The following is a 17,225-nucleotide window of genomic DNA, read 5'->3' on the forward strand; positions in this document are numbered from 1 at the left end:
CCATACTGTCTCCTACAGAAACCTGCTTGCGTGATACCCAGTCTGCCATCCATTTCCCAGATCTCAATCTCCCTACCTGCATTGTGCGCCAACTCCACATATATCTTTATGATGACTGTGAAGAAGTTGGAACGGAAGCCAGCAACAGCCAAACAGATGGTAAGTGCATGAAGACTAAATGAATCACTAGTATCTCTGACTTCATGAGTAATGTTGGCTTTCACTCTTATAAAAATACCTGATATGTCAGAATCATTTAGTATTTAGAGATTTTACCCTGTTTTTTCCTTCCCCTACATTATTTAACTCTTCCCTCCATCCTTGCAGGTGTCGTTTCACAGTGGCTCTGTCTTAGTGGTGTCTCCTCGTTGCATTTCATGTGGGATAATCTCCGCCTTCACCATCAATAGCAAAGTTCCTGTGGTTCTCTCTGGTGAATGTGATACCTGTGACAGTGAAACACAGGTGAGAATCTCAGTGATGAAGAGGGTGCTAAAGAGTCATAATTCACAAAGAGTGACAATAGTAAACAGAAAGAACCCTGATAAAGGCAAGATACTGTTTTGTTCATCTAGGCCAAGTTGTAATTGCTGCTTGCATGTCATAAATGAATACGTGATTGGCTCAGTAATACCTAACTATTGCCTTCTCTTCCAGTACATCTGGAGTGCTGTTGACTCCAATGGCCAGAGTCTGATTTTGGATAACCAGACCACCTCTACAGGTCCAAGAAAACGTGAATTGGTGGTTAGAAAAGGAGTCTTGAAGGATGGACTAAACTATACATTTACACTAAAGGTTATTCATGTGGCAAAACAGAGGTGGGGTGAAGGCAGCATCACCATAATGCAAAATAACCCCCCTACAGGAGGGCAGTGCACCCTTTTGCCCAAGAGCACCATCTTGTGGCTGGAAACACCGCTGCAGTACAACTGTACAGGTCAGTGACACACAGATGGAAATGTTCAGGCAGCCACTGTCACGTAAAGTGTCTGGGAGACTTTGATATGTTAGATTCAGGAATCCAGGAAGTAGGAGAGCATTGAGCCCAGCCCCCCCCCCCCCAAAAAAACCAAACTATGGTGTTAGTGGGCTCTGGCAAATGTAAGAGAGTCTGCTGTAAATTGCCATAGACAATATGCGTCACAAGTCATTATTTATTGGGCCTCACTTAAAATGCCAGGGCCTATTTTGAATCTCACTCCAGACCTGATCTCCTCCCCTGATTCTATCCCATGCGGTGTATCTTAACTAATAAATATTACACTGTCTGTACTCACTGTTAAGCCCAACCCTTGATTCCATTCTGCATACTGTAACAAAGGTCTGGTGCCAACACATTCACTCGGTTTACTAACATGGAAAGTATGGCAGAGACCTTGGTACTGTAACTGTCAGTTATTAGAGTGCTGTGACCTTCTCATGTAACACATTTACATTGACTACCAGTAAGTTTAGTGTTAGAGATTAATCATTCCATAAAGTGCCCTATGATTTACAGCTTAGAGGAACAGAAAGTGCATTCCAAAAATGTCTAAGAAAAAATGCAACATGTGTAAATATTTTTCTATCAACTGTTACATTTAAAGGGTCAATGTACCTCAGTCACAGTTGTCTCTGTGTAATCATTATGTATGTGTTTTTTTAGTATATTATGCACAAATAATATTTTACATTTTAATCTTTAAATTCACCTTCTTATTTATTTCCTGGATACAGTGAGAGCTAGGGTTGTCATTGCTTTCTTGCTTCAGCCTTGCCTAGTCTTCCTTTATTCTAGGGCTTTTTGGAAGAGTATGCATTTGTCCTCTTGCAACCCCTTAAAGTTGTTGCAACTGGATGAAAAAAAGTTTTTTGTCATTAACATTCATGTTTTGTTCCGAACTGGATGCAGGGAAGGTTAAAGTGAAATAGATTATTGGGTGATTGTCCAAGGATTGTATGGGCAGGATGGAGTGCACTTCTCAGACATTGGTTTGGATATTTTCAATGCCAGTTTAGAGGATGGAATTGAGAAGGTTTTGGGTCCACAGGCACAGCTAATACTTTGAGGTCAATGGTTTGGCAGTGGGGTAAAAAAAAGTGTGAAGCTGCACCATAATCTGGTTTAGGAGTCCCCTCTTTTTTAATGGTGGAATGCGGCAGGACAGATAAAGCACCAAAAGGTAGGGGCTCTGCATAAGGCTAACAGGCTGTGATAGTGAGGTTAGGCTTGTGTGGAAGCCTGGGGTATGTACCACCTTGAGGCGCCCTGAGAAGAGAGAAACCAGGGAAAGCAGGGTTCTGGGCTCCTTCTTGGTGGATGCTCTTAAAAATTACCTGTGATGTCAACTGGGCCACATTTGGTGAAGGGGAATTAATATGCTAAATGTTTAATAAAGCTGTGACCTCTCAGGGCCGGAACTAGAGGTAGGCAGAGTAGGTAAGTGCCTAGGGTGCAAAGCTCAATTGCTGCCTACCCTGTCCGGTCTGGCGTCCTGTTCCGTGTGCGCATGCGCCTATCTGACAGCAGGGTGGCGTGCACTGTGACACTCACGTATGTGCGCTCACAGTGGAGGGGGGCGATGCAGCTGGCCAGGTTGCCTAGGGCGCCTGGCCGGTCTGGCCACGCCTTGTGACCTCTGGCCCCTCTTATTTTCCACAAGTTTTGTTGTTCAGTCTGGTTATTTTAGATACAGTTTATTTTTACATAACCCAACTGAATTAGTTAGTCAAAAAAGGGTGTAATTTCCCTTCAACCTATACACACAAAGTTATGTTTGAGTTATGGTGTGGATAGTACTGTAGATGGACAATTAGCAGTAAGTCATGCCCTAAAGCTACAAAGTGTAGGCCTAATTGAACAAAGAACCTGTCTCTTTCAGGATGGATGGACCCAAACAAGGAGGGACAGCTCCTATTCAGTCTCTCTGTACAGATCTGCAGTAGTTTTAACTGCCGGAGACTGTATTTGTATCGTGGCCCCAGAAGCTGGAACAGTGTGCAGGCTCCTGCTGGGAGTCAGAAGGGGGAGATACAGGTGTATGTGGAGATAGAGGACATGCAGGGAACACAGACCCTGGCCATAAACAGGTAAATGTCTCAAACCATTTACTGTTTATCATTTTCTGACCCTCTGACTGTCCCCACAGCCATAGCCATACCCTTTAATGCTCATAATTTCTTATACATAGGTATTTGACTCTCTTGTTTATCCTCTGTCACAGGACACTTTCAGTCTCCATTCCTCACACAATCCATGGCACCACACAGTTGCTGAGCGCTCAGAGTGGGGAGGTTCTGCAGCAGCTGCAGAGAGGCGATGACATTCATCATGTCCTGCCACATGCACTGGAGGTTGTCACAGCTCTGAACCTGGTAAGACATATTAGGGTGCAGGGGCTCCAAAATTATAGAGAATGCAAAGCACAGAGGAGGTCTGAACCTTTGTCCACTCTCTTGCAGGACATTGACATCACAGAAGAGGAAAAACCAAACCGCACAGATATTCGTGATAACATAACCAGCACTCTGACATCACTGCGTGTCTCAGATCTATGGGAAGTGGCTGCTGTCAGTGCTGCCCTGACACAGTGTGTGGTAGGTGGTGACTCTCAAGTCGTGCTCCAATGGATTAGGGTGAATTTGTACAGCTATAATTGGATAACATTTTTTTTTAAACTCTCTAGGGCTGTCCCCCCAAATGGTACGTAGAGCATGAGTCTCCGCTATGAACCCTGCCTACTCTCTGTACACGATGTAACTAACTTTCAGCAACCATGCTGTCATATTCATTATCTTGTGGGCACAGCAGGGCATGCATCGCAGCAGCATGATTTGGAGGGCGCAATAAAAATCTTTTTGCCCCACCAGAAAAAAATTATGCCACTGCTCCATAGTTTGTTCATGGGACATTAAGTAACATCTGCAAGCCAATGTGCATAATAATGTCCAATATGGCAACTGGTAAATATGATTTTTTTTAGGGAAGCCTCATGCAACTTAAACTATGTTTGGACTGCCTTCTTTGGCAAGCTACAGAGCCCAATGGAGAGAGTTTTACAGTATATATCAGTCCCTCAAGTTCTAAATGTAGTCAGTCCATGAATAGCTGTACAGGGCTGTGTATAATATAGGACGCTAATGAGCATCTTCATATATACTCATTTTCTCTCTCTCTCTCAGGCTGCCCCCCATGAGATAACTCCAGGAACATGGCTCCAGACACTAGAAGCTGCAGACAACATGATTAATGTGCTGGATACAGAAAGTGGGGCAGGACGCAGAGCTGAAATAGAGACCTCAGAAAACGTTCTCACTTTGCTGGGTAAGAGGGAAATAATAGTCAGCTTAGGACAGGTAGTTTCCCTAAGAGATTTATGCTGGAAGGCCTTGCAGTTATTCTGACAGAAGCAGTTTAACATGCAGACATAGAAATTAAGCACCCAAGTATGGTGTACCCCTACGCCCCTGCCTAAGGCTTGAAAGGCTATTGGAATAAACTTAATACTTCAAAGCCTAAGCCTATTAAATTGTGGGAGTGGATTGGATACTCTTGCCACAAAACTAAATAATGCATGATACAACACAGAATGAATGAGTGGTGCTTGTGTATAGCTTGGAGGGAGAAAGGGAAATCTCTTTCCAACACAGACTGCTTTGTTGTGACTGGATATTACAGTCATCTTTTGCAACATTGAAATATCTAGTGTTATACAAAAATTCACTGTAGCCTTCAAAAAAAAACAAAAAACATAATACCTTGCTGCCCCCTAGTGTTAACTAATTACCCATTGATCTTCATGGAGTCAACTCAAACATAAAACCAAAATAAAGACGAGTTGTTTAATTCTTTGGCAGGTGGTGTCATGGCTGCATCTCCATCAGACAATACGTCTTTCTATGCCTTCAACCTGACACGAGAGTTGATGATGTCAGCAATGCGTTCTCGTGTAATCAGTGAAGAGCCTTTAGCATTAAAAGCCCCAGGAGTTCAGTTGCATGGATCCCTGGTCCTTCCAGGGGATTTGCAATATTCAAAACCCCCTGCCCTATTTCAAATGGGCAACATGCTGGAGGTGCCCGAAGCCCTGAAAGATCACCATGAGCTACTTCAGTTGGTCACGGAAATGGACAATAATCCTTTCTCTTCTGGGATACTCCCAAATGCACCTGTGACAACCAAGTTGGTTGCTCTTGAATTCAGCTCTCCTGAAGGTGACACCATAGCTGTGACTGATTTGCCAAATGATTCTGCAATTCAGTTAAGGCTACCGGTCAAGAAGAATGTTAGCCTTAGACCAACTGTGGTCCACTTACTGCCAAGAGATAGTGCCAACCTTACCATGACTACCAGCTTGGAACATGCATCTTCTGGACTACACATGTATATCAACACCTCTCTGTCCGAGGGTGAGTAGATGGGTGTACACAAATTCAACAAACAGCCTCACCTTAATTATTGAAATATGAATTAATTAGCAAAGCAACTCAGAACCAAATGTCTGATTTAAATTGCACTATGTTAAAGGAAAACTATACCCCCAAACAATATAGGTCTCTATAAAAAGAGTTTGCATAAAACAGCCCATATGTAAAACCCTGCTTCATGTAAATAAACCATTTTCATGATAATATACTTTTCTAGTAGTATGTGCCATTGGGTAATCATAAATAAAAAATTGCCATTTTAAAAAACAAGGGAAGGCCTCTGTGATTGTACGATTCACTGTGCACACAAACACACCAACAAACTATACTTGTTAGGTCACATGAGCCAATTTGCTTCCACACTTCTTCCTGTTACAGTTAGTGTTGTAGTATTTCTGGTCAGGTGATCTCTGAGGCAGCACACAGACCATCACGAAATGGGGGTTCAAGGCAAGAGATGTAAAAGGGCAAGATCTACTTAAATATATAGATCAGTTTTGTAAGATTCTTTAATATGCCACTTAATTTGGGAGGGGTATAATTTTAATAAATTAGCCCCTTGGATAGGAGCTTGTTTTGGTATCTGATTGAAAACAAAGCTAGTTGCTCAGCCTTTTAGCCCAAAGACCTCATTTGTGAAGCCGAATGCAGCATACAGAGTTCAAAACAGGGCCCCAATAACCCAATTTTTTCACTTTGCACTCTGCATGCAGCTAAATGCAAACGGCCACAGGACTCATTTTGGAGCACAGATAACTGTGACATGGCCTTTCAATCTACAGCTGACTGCTTAATCAATTTACTGGTAAAGTACCAATTTACTGGTAAAGTACTTGCATATGTACATGTAGTACATAACTTACAAACATGCCCCTGCCCTGAGAGGTATGAAAGATACCAAAAAGTGACAACCCTAGAGGCACATAGGAGTCCCACTCAGATGCTCCCACCTTGCATGTCTCTGAGATGTGCAGGGTAGAAAGTAGCATCAGTGCTGTGTGTCCTGACACTGTCCTGTGTTATAAGGCACTCATTACAGAGCTCAGCATGAGGGGGGTGCAAATCCTCTTGGAATGAGCACTAAGGTAGCACACTCTTGCAATCGTGCCCACCAGGGTAAAAAAAATTACCCCAAAATGTTTTAATAATTTCAGCTTTTGTGAATTTGTAGGATTTCTTTGGGATCTTGAAGATTCCCCTGGTTTGTTATTGGCATGGGGGCCCATTCTTCCCACCAATCAGTGTGATGCACATGAAACCCATGTCTTTAGATTCTCCAAACATGCTGGCAGCACCCAGGAGTTCAGCCTTCTACTTCCCCTGTGAGTATCTTCCTCTTGACCTTTATATATACTGTACTTGTTGCCAAGTCATTCTTAAGTTGGCCATACACGCACATATTAAACCTTTGTACGATATTTGGTGCTTGTATAGCGAAAGACAAGCAAAACAATATTGGCTTGGATATCGGTCGGCTCTTTTATTGGCCAAGCCTTTGAAGGCGCCTGAACATCAGCCACTGTTTACTGCTGAATCCTCAGATACAGGTAGAATTCTATTGTTTCTACCTGTATATATGACGATTCCGCTCTAAATGTCTGATTAAACAAATAATGGTAGCAGGAAAGATCAGTATTGTAATGTGTATGGCCCCTTTACAGTCCTGAGACTTACTGTTTGTTCCTGTGTTACAGATGTCCCCTTTCCTTACTGGAATTCTATGTAAACATAACTAGCCTTCTTTCCATCTCCTCGGTTAATGTGTCAGTGAGCCTTTTCTCCAGCCTGTGCCAGTACTTTCATGTGCCCAGCAAGTCATGGAGGACTGAGGGCATGACCCCTAGCAATGCCAGCCAACCAAACCAAGCTGTGTGTAACACTCGGCACCTCACACTCTTTGGTGCCAGTCTTTTTGTTCCTCCACATCAACTTGTTTTGCTGCCCCCGGTAAGTCTAGATAGTTTACACCTATCCCATACCAATATTTTTTCACCTGTTCAGCTTCCCTTCTATCTAAAAAGTCTTTCTTTTATAACAGTTGAATATGTTCCTGTACTCAACAACAAAGTGTCCTTTTTTCCATACCACCACCCAGGCATCCTTTTTATATTTTCAATTTTTAAGATGATATAGGTCCAGTGATGCAACTATTAGGGCCCTTTTATAATGCCACACCTTAATACTTTATATAGCCACACCTCCTTATGTTCCTAAATACCCACAGTTTAGTCTCTTTCTCTTATAGGCCCCACGATCTGGCCAGTGGACTCTCGTTCTTCTGGTTTGCTCTCTACTTCTGTCCATGTATCTGGTGCTTGCTTTAATCTCTCACAAATTGGACCATCTGGATGTGTCACGTGTTGGAACCATTCCCCTATGTGGACAGCGTGGTCAGTATAGGTACTGGGTACTGGTAAAGACAGGCTGGAAAAGAGGGGCAGGTATGTAGAACAAATAGCTTGTGTGTAGAATTGTACACAATGAATACATCTGTAGTTCTGTGTATTCTTTCATTCAGGTACCACCGCTCACGTTGGGATAAGCCTGTACGGACTGAGCAAGAGTGGAGCTCGCTATCTAGAGAGTGGAGGAGCGTTTGGCTGTGGTAGCATTGACTACTTTCAGGTTGAAACAGAGTGTAACATGGGAGAGATCTGGAAGATCCGTGTGTGGCATGACAACACAGGTACCATAGGGTAGCTGGGAATTTGACCTATAGACCTATAAAAGTTGAGGTCACAGACTGGCTAGCACTTATGTTTATTAGCTTCAGGCAATGTTGTGGTAGATCATGGTCACTAGGTTATTAAGAGCCAAAAAGAGTTATGCTGTATAACTGTGACATGATGGAAACAAAAGTTTTTTCTTTCTTCACCCTTAGGGTATTTGAATCTGATGGCAATGTCCTCCTCTGCGTAGGAGAGTATCCATTCTCTGAAAGTAAAAATGTACAAAAATCAGCTATGACGAAAGTGATTGCTGTAATGTTATCAAATAAAAAAAGTTTTGAAAGAAGAGCCAAAAAGAGAAGAAATTGACAAATTTCTAAGGGTACTTGAGTTTATGTTGCACACCACAGCGCTATAAATCTGGAAATCTGCTCACTAGAAGGCCACAGCTCATGGGTATATCTGCTGACATGTCCAACATAATAGTATAATCAATATTAACTGACTTTGAGCAAATGTGGTTGCAACAAACTGCAACATCTGTCGGCACAATGTGCTAATCATAAGGTCTATTTGCAATGTTTTTGAAACCATAGGTTTAGATCCCTCGTGGTTCCTCCACTACGTAGCAGTGTGGGACAAGCAGACGGATTTCCTCTACTTTTTTCTGGTAAATGATTGGCTATCCGTGGAGAATGAGTGCAACGGAGGGAGAGTGGAGAAAGAGGTTCTTGCAGCATGTGCGTGCCACCATATTTGTATCAGTAAATTCCTCCATGGCTTTATCATGGGCCACTGACATGTCTTCTTACACTGCAAATGTTCTTTTCACATATCCCTAACACTATTACACCACTACAGCTTCAAATATTTTCTTTCTTTGTAACCCATGTTCTGTTATAGTTGGCACTTAAGTTCTTCTTGATATTGCAACATGTCTTGCAGGCCCTCAGGAGATACGTGGATTTTACCGTGTGTTCCTGGCGCAGCTGCTCCTTGGTTTTACAGACTGGCACTTGTGGTTGTCGGTGTGGTGGCGGCCTGCCCGTAGTCGCTTCACGCGTGTTCAAAGAGTAACCTGCTGCGCGCTGACCCTGCACCTCTATGTGGCAGCCTGTGCCCTGTGGTATGGGGCTGTAGGGTTCAAAGGTGAAAGGTAAGCCGATAAAGCTGAACAGTATATTTTTTGCTTGGCTATAGCTCTCGCTCTTAAGTAATTTTATCCTATCGTTTCATTTAAGTTCTCCACTCGGAAGCCAGTCTCTGGTCACATGGGAGAGCATATTTGTTGGGGTAGTCGTGTCTCTTATTGTACTCCCTCTACAGCTTTTGTTCACGTTTTTCTTCAGAGAAACTCGCAGCACGGTAAGACAGCCCATAAGTGTGTCAAACCTCACCTAGAATGGTTCCTCTATAGGTGTATTTAAGTTTTTGGGCAATCTAAGATTAAATGGGAAATACACAGAGATATTATATTTTCTCATCTTGTAGATAAAATTCATCATTCTAAGCACTCACCAAACCCTTCAGCAAATCAGCAGCTTATTGGCCCTGCATGGGACTATACCAGTGGCCTTTGTAAAAGCTATATATGATTGATGCTTGGTTAGATATGGATTGGAACTACTGGAAAATTCAACCTCCTGGCCCAAAGCTTTGTTGCAAGAGTTGTATCATCCAATAAATCTGTCTAGTCTGGGCAGCCTAGTGTAAGAAGCTTTTTGAGTCAATGTCCTGTCTTCTTCTCAGGTAACTGTAGAGGATACTCCTTTAACCTCTCCAGCCATGGAGCAAGACAGCAAGTATGGAGACACATCTTCTATCTTGTCTATCCCTGGAGGACATGAATCCCTGGTGGATATCAGCTCATTGAGCCGGGTATGTAACAGAATGTTTAGACAGTATATCCCCAGTGGGGCAAATATATATTATACCAAATGTTCTGTGGCACATTTGAACTATGTCATAGCAAGATGTTTACAGAGAGTGAGCCATGATAACCCTCTGAAGGGCCACATCTGGCCCATAATTCTCATCATTTTGACTGATTAATTGTAAAGAATTCCAGTAAGGAAAGGGGACATCTGTAACACAGGAACAAGCAGTAAGTCTCGGGACTGTAAAGGGGGCCATACACATTACAATACAGATCTTTCCTGCTGCCATTATTTGTTTAATCAGACATTTAGAGCTGAATCATCAGATATAGAGGTAGAAACAATAGAATTCTACCTGTATGGCCACCTTAAGAATGACTTGGAAACAAGTATATAGAAATGTAAAGAGGAAGATACTCACAGGGGAAGTAGAAGGCTGAACTCCTGGGTGCTGCCAGCATTTTTGGAGAATCTAAAGACATGGGTTCCATGCGCATCACACGGATTGGTGGGAAGAATGGGCCCCCACGCCAATAACAAACCAGGGGAATCTTCAAGATCCCAAAAAAATGCTATAAGTTCACAAAAGCTGAATCAATTATTACTTTATATCAATGGATTGCAATGGATTGTAGATCCGAGGTTCAGTAGATCAACTAACAGAAGCACATGATCTACATGCTCTCCAGGATACAAATGAGGTTTGAGGTTAACCAGCCGTTTTCTCTATTACAGGAGTCAGTGTCCAGCAGCAAGTTGAATTTTGACATCGGAGATCACATCTTTTGGCATGAGGAAGGGTAAGAAAAGATGGACGATACAAAGATAGGGCCACATGCGCATGGGTTTAACAGACTGAGAGATTATGAATAATAGAGCAAAGCAACCAGTTAAAACATCACAGGTTGTGAATAGTAAATTGTATAGCAATTACTTGGCATTGTTGTTATAGCAGATTCTGATGTTCCCGTTCCTCCTCAGCTGTGCTCCTCTCTGGTTCTCCTCGTGTGACACTATATGTGACTCTCCATATGAGACGCCTTGGCTTCAGGATACAGACGCGGGTCTCAGCTTCACTCGATCTCTGCGCAGGAAGAAGGGAAAGATTTGTCTTGGTTTTGAGTCCGCCTGTAGCTCTGGTGATGATCCTTTGTCCTTATCAGGTGGCTCTAGCAGCTGCCGGCGACTAACCTTATCAGGTACCTCTCCCTGTTCATAGGATACATAGAAACACATGCAATAATTAATCTTTTAGTAAGTTATGTGCCAGTGATTCTCTAAAGTGGTAGGTGAAATTGTGCAGCACATGGAGTGTCTGATTTTCTCACTAACGTGCCGAATAGCACCAGAGCAATTAGAAACAGCAAACAATCAACATTAAGCTTTGATGTGATTACTGTGAGAAAACATATGAGTCGCTTCGGCTTTCCAAAGTCACGAAGTTTCCTTGCGAGGCAACTTTAGGCAACTCTTGTTTTCCCACCGGAGATTCACTTTATTGCCAGTGGGAAAGCCACAAGGCCACCACCAGGAATCAGAGGGCCCCATTCTACTCCCTCTGAAAGGTTCTGAAACCCTTTGGTCACCTGGGATTCAAGCCTTTTCAACCAGTAGAATGGGTCCCCAATGAAAAAAAAAAGGACCTGTTGATGCAACCCTGCCCATGTTCCACCCTGCCCAGTTTCCTACATGCCCTGCCTCATTCATAACCCCCGAACGTACTTTTGAGGCTCTAACATGGGGACTCTGGCTGCAGTACCCCCTGTACCTCACTAATCGCTAGGGATGCCCGAATCCACTATTTTGGATTTGGCCGAACCCCCGAATCCTTCACGAAGGATTCGGCCGAATACCGAACCTAATCCTAATTTGCATATGTAAATTAGTGGTGGGAAGGGGAAAACATTTTTTAATTCCTTGTTTTGTGACAAAAAGTCACACGATTTCCCTCTCCGCCCCTAATTTGCATATGCAAATTAGGATTAGGATTCAGTTCGGCCGGACAGAAGGATTTGGGCGAATCCAAATCCTGCTGCAAAAGGCCAAATCCTGGCCGAATCCCGAACCAAATCCTGGATTCGATGCATCCCTACTAATGGCAGCCCTGGTCAGCCATATAAGTTTTAGTTAAAGTGCAGCACAACTTTAATTTGGATGAGCATGAATACCATGAGCAGTTTTGTGTGGTTTAAGCCCTGCAAATCATGTACATTCCAGAGGCCACAGCACTCTATGGTTGCTTAGTTTGAGGTTTGGTTGACCATTACCCATAAAATGTATGGTATGTGGCCCTATCAGTTTGCATTGACCCTTAGTGATCCAGCTACATTTTAGATCGCTAGATTGACTTTTATCGTGTGTTGTTATGGATCCAGCCACTCTAGCGGTCAGGTCTAATAACTAGATCTTATAGTGTATATCTAGTTTGACTTTGCAAGACACTTCTTGCTTTCTTTCGAATTCCCAGAAGAGAATTTGCTTCAGTCCATTACAGCTGGAACTCGCCCGAGTGAAGAGTCTGATAGTGGCAGATTTTCCCCGCGCACAGATCTGCGCTCGGCCAGGTACTAATATTGCCGATAAGTCAATAGGGGCTCTATTTGCTGACACCAATATCACATGCTTTCATCTGTACTATATAACGCTATCCTTTCACAGTCCTGAAAGTTTTAGCAGCGGCTGGTCAGAGAATGGTCGCTGCACAGAGGACTGGATGGAGGCCAAACGATGGTCCTTCTCCTCTTCATTTGACTCAGAGGCATACAGCCAGGACAGTGAGCTTGAGCAATGCTGTGATGGTGCCTCTCTCTCACCCTCTCCATTCACAACACGAATTGGTGAGTGATCTTCTTTTCTATATTGCTTTGTTATATGACTATACAATTCTGTTTACCAGTATATAAACCAGGGTTATTCTGAGACAGGGTAGAGAGCCCTTGAACAAAGTTAAAGCTTTGTGCCATTCGATTGCCTGCATATCTGAAGGTTACATTCTTTTTAGGTGTACGCTGGATCCCCCCTAGATGGCTGTTCCCCTCCTGCATGCGGTGGGTGATATACCCAGTGCTGTTCATGTTACTGGCTTCCTGCATTATGCTTACTGTTTTGTACAGTTCATCCTTATCTGACCAGGGCATCCTCATGTGGCTGATCTCCACGACTTGTGCTCTGCTCACCTCCACCATCTTTCTTGAACCACTTAAGGTAAATATCAGTGTGGGTGGCACATCGCTTCCCAACATCACCCAGTTGCATGGTTAAGGCTTGCATATACTTTCCAGAAAAGAACCAGCGACACCGGGATATGCGGGGCGACAATCTCCCCAAACTGCCTTCCCCCTGCTATATTGAGAAAACGCCAGCACCAATGCACTCACGGCGCTTTGATTTCCAAAGTCGCCAGAATTTTCCTTATGAGTCGACTTCGGGCGACTTCGGAAATCAAAGACAATGTGATATATATATATATATAGCCAATAAACCACAAGCAATTAAGGAATGACATCATATTCAAAGCAATACAACAAAGTGATTGGTGCACAACATTTAAACAGAGTTAAATTCCTTTTTCATTATTAAAGTGACGAGTGCGTAAAAAATTACCATATTCAGAGAAAAATATTCATAGGCATAAAACCAATCCAATAAGTTAATGCATACTGTGATAGGAATACTGTGTATACAGAAAAGAAGTTAAAGGAGAATACAACCTATTTGTAAAAAACCGAGTACCCCCACTCCAGGTAGACCTCCCTCCTCCCCCCAGGCTAACTCCCCCCCCCTGGGGAAATGCATCATACTTTATACTTACCCCTCGGCGCAGATTCTGCCAGCGGAGTTCCACGCATCCATCTTTCTGGTCCTCAGTAAGCTGACTGGGAGATCAGTATTTCTGCGCATGTGCAGTTGGAGAAGTTTGCCGGTTTGCGACAACTGCACATGCGCGGAATTACACGGAAATTGACGATCTCCCAGTCATCTTACAGAGGACCCGGAAGATGGATGTGTTGAACTCAGCTGGCAGAATCTGCGCCGAGGGCTAAGTGTAAAGTATGGGGCATTTCCCGGGGGGGGGCAGTTAGCCTGGGGGGGGAGGAGGGAGGGAGGTCTACCTGGGGGGGGTACTCGTTTTTACAAATGGGTTGAATTCTCCTTTAAAGGTTAAAAATATGTTACATATATATATATATATATATATATATATATATATATATATAAAACTGATACAATAAATCCATGTTAGCTATAACAATATCCTGTAATGCTGATTCAACTTTAGGGGGCCCCCAGTATATATTTCCTACTTCTCTATATTAAACGCTTCAATAATGTATCAAATATCACAAAGTGTCTTATCTTAATTACCTCCATATCATATGTAACACGCATAGGTATAAGTAGACACAACCATAGGATTACAGACCTATGTACACAGAGAAAGCACAAATCAATTATCAGACCTGAAGATAAGTATCTCCAGCAACCAAAACAACCCAAACTCCAGTATACTGTATATATGTCCCAAAAAGGATTTCATCATGTGGGTAAAAAACAATTCAGCTGTAAAGCACTGTTCAGACCACGGGGGAATAAACACACAAGTTCAAATATCCAAAATGCCTCCCTTTGGATTAATAATTGATCCACATTACCCCCTCATGGTAAATCCTGAATACAATCTATGGGCATACATTTAAAAGATGAAGCCGGATGCTTAGCTCGTAGCCAATGTTGTGCTACCTTCCTTGATCCAAAACCTTCCTTGGTTTTGGATCAAGGGCAGCTCGAATAGTTGCACGGGGCATGCTGACTCGTTCCCTCGGTTGTCTATTAGTTTTCCCGCAACAGAAAAGTCCACACGGACACAGTTAAAGGAATTTAACTTTGTTTAAATGTTGTGCACTAATCACTTTCATGCTCTGCACCAATCACTCTGATCTATTGCTTAGTAACATAATAGTAAGAGTATTGCCCCCACAGGTCTTGTCACTATCCCTGTACTCAGCCTTGTGGGCACCACCAGTGCTTAGTGAGGGAGATGGTCTAGTGGAGGAGCCTCTAGTTAAGAAGATATCAGATCGTCCTTGTACTGTTCGAGCACCCGGAGGGTTCAGTCTCCTCCAAGCAAAAGAAGAGGCCCGGAGAGTGAGGGTACTAAGGAGCTTGCTTAGGGTAAGTGGGGGCTGTCGGGTTGTTTGGTTGGCTGCCCTTCCTTGCTTGTATTGGATAACATACAAACAGGTGGATATTGTTTCCCACACAGAGCTGTGCAGGTCACATGGTCTTCTTCCTCCTGGTGCTGATGGTGAATTATCAGAATTCTTTTCACGATGCCAACATTCGGCTGCTGCATACAGCCTTGAAGCAATCTGTTAAACGGCCAACCAACTCCCATTTGAACGTTGATAACATTCAAAGGTGTGTTCTACAGACCCGAGAGCAGGGAACAGTGGCAAGTCAGAATTTCATAGATTTATCCACCTCTAACTTTATACGCTCTGGTTCTAGTGTATCCAGCCTTTGGCACTGGCTAGACACAGGATTGCTTGCCCACCTCTACAGTGACCCTCGTGTGTCCTTACTGGGAGCCCCCCGTCTATGCCAACACCCAGCTCTACCCAACCCTCTCCCCGGTAAGGAATTTACCAAATATTGGGATAAGTTCTTAATGTTTATCTCAGATCTCTCCAGCTAAGTCATTCTCCTCTCTCCTAGACTGGTTACCACTGGCAGTTTTTCAGTCTAGTTCACTGGACAGGAATTCATCTGTTGGATCTTTACCCATTTACTGGGGAGACATGGAGCCCTGCACCCATCATTATTTTGAGAATACAGCAAAGGATAATTCTGGGTAATATTCATTTCTTTCTCTGCTTAACTGAAACTCCAAAGGGAGGCATCATGCCTGAAATGTAGCAGACCATACCCCTGTGCTCAAAGCCATGCTGGCTTCTTGAGGAAATTCTAACTCTAAAGGAGGGCTACGGGAGTTGGTGAGAAAAGTTTAGCAGAATCTGGTGTAAATAAATTCCTTTCCAAACACAGCTGAACATATTCTTCCCTTGGCTCTTTAATTTGCTTCCCCAAACTCTGCTATACTGAACCTCATTCTTTGTTTCTCCATGTTTAGCTGTGCACAAATCCACTGCCAGGAGTTAGGAAGTGACAAAGAAGAAATGCAACTCACTGTGCAAAGGCTAAAGGCTGCAAACTGGATAAAGGAGAGGTACAGTTATACAATATAAAGTTAAATAAGTTAGTCATGTGACAATGACAATAATACTAATACATCTGACAAAAGTGACATCACTAAGCTTATCCATGGCTCTTGTGTATTATATAGTGAATAAAGTACCCCGTCTTGTAAATTACAAGGATATTATAAGTTACCGAGGAGTTCCTTGACCATATAAAAGCACAAGGTCTAAGGCCGAGTGTTTTTATACAGGTCATGGAACTCCGAGGTTACTTATAATATCCTCATATTTTGTAACGGGTTTATTTATTATAATACACAAGTTTTAGTGAGTCATGTGACAGAAATGACATCACTACTCACCGTTTATGACATCAGTACTCATCGTTTATAAGGATATCATTTACAAGATATTCATGGCTTTTGTGTATTATAACCTAGTCTTTTCCAATCTCAGCTCTCTGTCTGTGGAGATGACTCAGTACCACAGAGATGTTCAGCTTCACATCTCCACCCGCTTGCAAGTTTCCTTCTCACTCCATGGCCGTGCTGTCTCCTCCCTCTCCATCCTACCATTCCACCTTCAAGATGTGAGAGACAGCCTGAGCCTGCCCTTCATATTGGCTGTGAGTATGACTTAATCCTGTACATTACTAATACTTCTCTTTCAGCATCCATATCTGCTTCCACTACAACATCCCCCATCTCTTCCTAGATATCCATGCTCTTTGCTTCTCTCTGCTTCCTCTTTCTGGAGCTTCAAGCCTTGACCAAAGGTCGAACTGAGAGTGCAGGTTATTCCCCAAACTGGACACGCATCATTTTGGGACTGGTCTCTGGAGCAGTGGGTACTGTGCACATGCTCAAGATGTCTCTGAGCAAACAGCTGCTGCAACAATACCGGGCACAACCAAGAGCTTTCACCAGCTTTTACACAGTGGCAATCCTGGCACGGACAGAGGTAGCCCTTGCTGCCACCTTGCTTCTTTTGGGAATGTTGAAGGTGAGAGAGCAGATGTCTATATGATGCCAAGAAATAAACGTTTGATGCTTGATAAGGTCATGTAATGTTTG

At 43.1% G+C, this 17,225-nt stretch overlaps 1 protein-coding gene across 1 annotated transcript in view; it reads left to right on the forward strand.

Annotated features, from left to right (window-relative positions):
• LOC108701808 (polycystin-1) overlaps nucleotides 1-17,225 on the forward strand; it is a 43,698-nt gene that overhangs the window by 23,286 nt on the left and 3,187 nt on the right. The window contains exons 17-44 of the mRNA XM_041577076.1: nucleotides 19-159; nucleotides 328-465; nucleotides 658-940; nucleotides 2,865-3,072; nucleotides 3,207-3,357; nucleotides 3,445-3,579; nucleotides 4,165-4,306; nucleotides 4,840-5,391; nucleotides 6,581-6,731; nucleotides 7,104-7,356; nucleotides 7,655-7,850; nucleotides 7,928-8,095; nucleotides 8,675-8,818; nucleotides 9,024-9,234; nucleotides 9,320-9,443; nucleotides 9,828-9,956; nucleotides 10,691-10,755; nucleotides 10,937-11,154; nucleotides 12,423-12,519; nucleotides 12,614-12,792; nucleotides 12,957-13,159; nucleotides 14,936-15,127; nucleotides 15,219-15,373; nucleotides 15,464-15,588; nucleotides 15,671-15,806; nucleotides 16,086-16,181; nucleotides 16,609-16,777; nucleotides 16,867-17,154. Coding sequence (XP_041433010.1) covers nucleotides 19-159; nucleotides 328-465; nucleotides 658-940; nucleotides 2,865-3,072; nucleotides 3,207-3,357; nucleotides 3,445-3,579; nucleotides 4,165-4,306; nucleotides 4,840-5,391; nucleotides 6,581-6,731; nucleotides 7,104-7,356; nucleotides 7,655-7,850; nucleotides 7,928-8,095; nucleotides 8,675-8,818; nucleotides 9,024-9,234; nucleotides 9,320-9,443; nucleotides 9,828-9,956; nucleotides 10,691-10,755; nucleotides 10,937-11,154; nucleotides 12,423-12,519; nucleotides 12,614-12,792; nucleotides 12,957-13,159; nucleotides 14,936-15,127; nucleotides 15,219-15,373; nucleotides 15,464-15,588; nucleotides 15,671-15,806; nucleotides 16,086-16,181; nucleotides 16,609-16,777; nucleotides 16,867-17,154 — 5,049 coding nt within the window. The remainder of the gene's footprint in view (nucleotides 1-18; nucleotides 160-327; nucleotides 466-657; nucleotides 941-2,864; nucleotides 3,073-3,206; nucleotides 3,358-3,444; nucleotides 3,580-4,164; nucleotides 4,307-4,839; nucleotides 5,392-6,580; nucleotides 6,732-7,103; nucleotides 7,357-7,654; nucleotides 7,851-7,927; nucleotides 8,096-8,674; nucleotides 8,819-9,023; nucleotides 9,235-9,319; nucleotides 9,444-9,827; nucleotides 9,957-10,690; nucleotides 10,756-10,936; nucleotides 11,155-12,422; nucleotides 12,520-12,613; nucleotides 12,793-12,956; nucleotides 13,160-14,935; nucleotides 15,128-15,218; nucleotides 15,374-15,463; nucleotides 15,589-15,670; nucleotides 15,807-16,085; nucleotides 16,182-16,608; nucleotides 16,778-16,866; nucleotides 17,155-17,225) is intronic.

The sequence above is a fragment of the Xenopus laevis genome, chromosome 9_10L, assembly GCF_017654675.1.
Source record: "Xenopus laevis strain J_2021 chromosome 9_10L, Xenopus_laevis_v10.1, whole genome shotgun sequence".
NCBI classification, from domain to species: Eukaryota; Metazoa; Chordata; class Amphibia; order Anura; family Pipidae; genus Xenopus; species Xenopus laevis.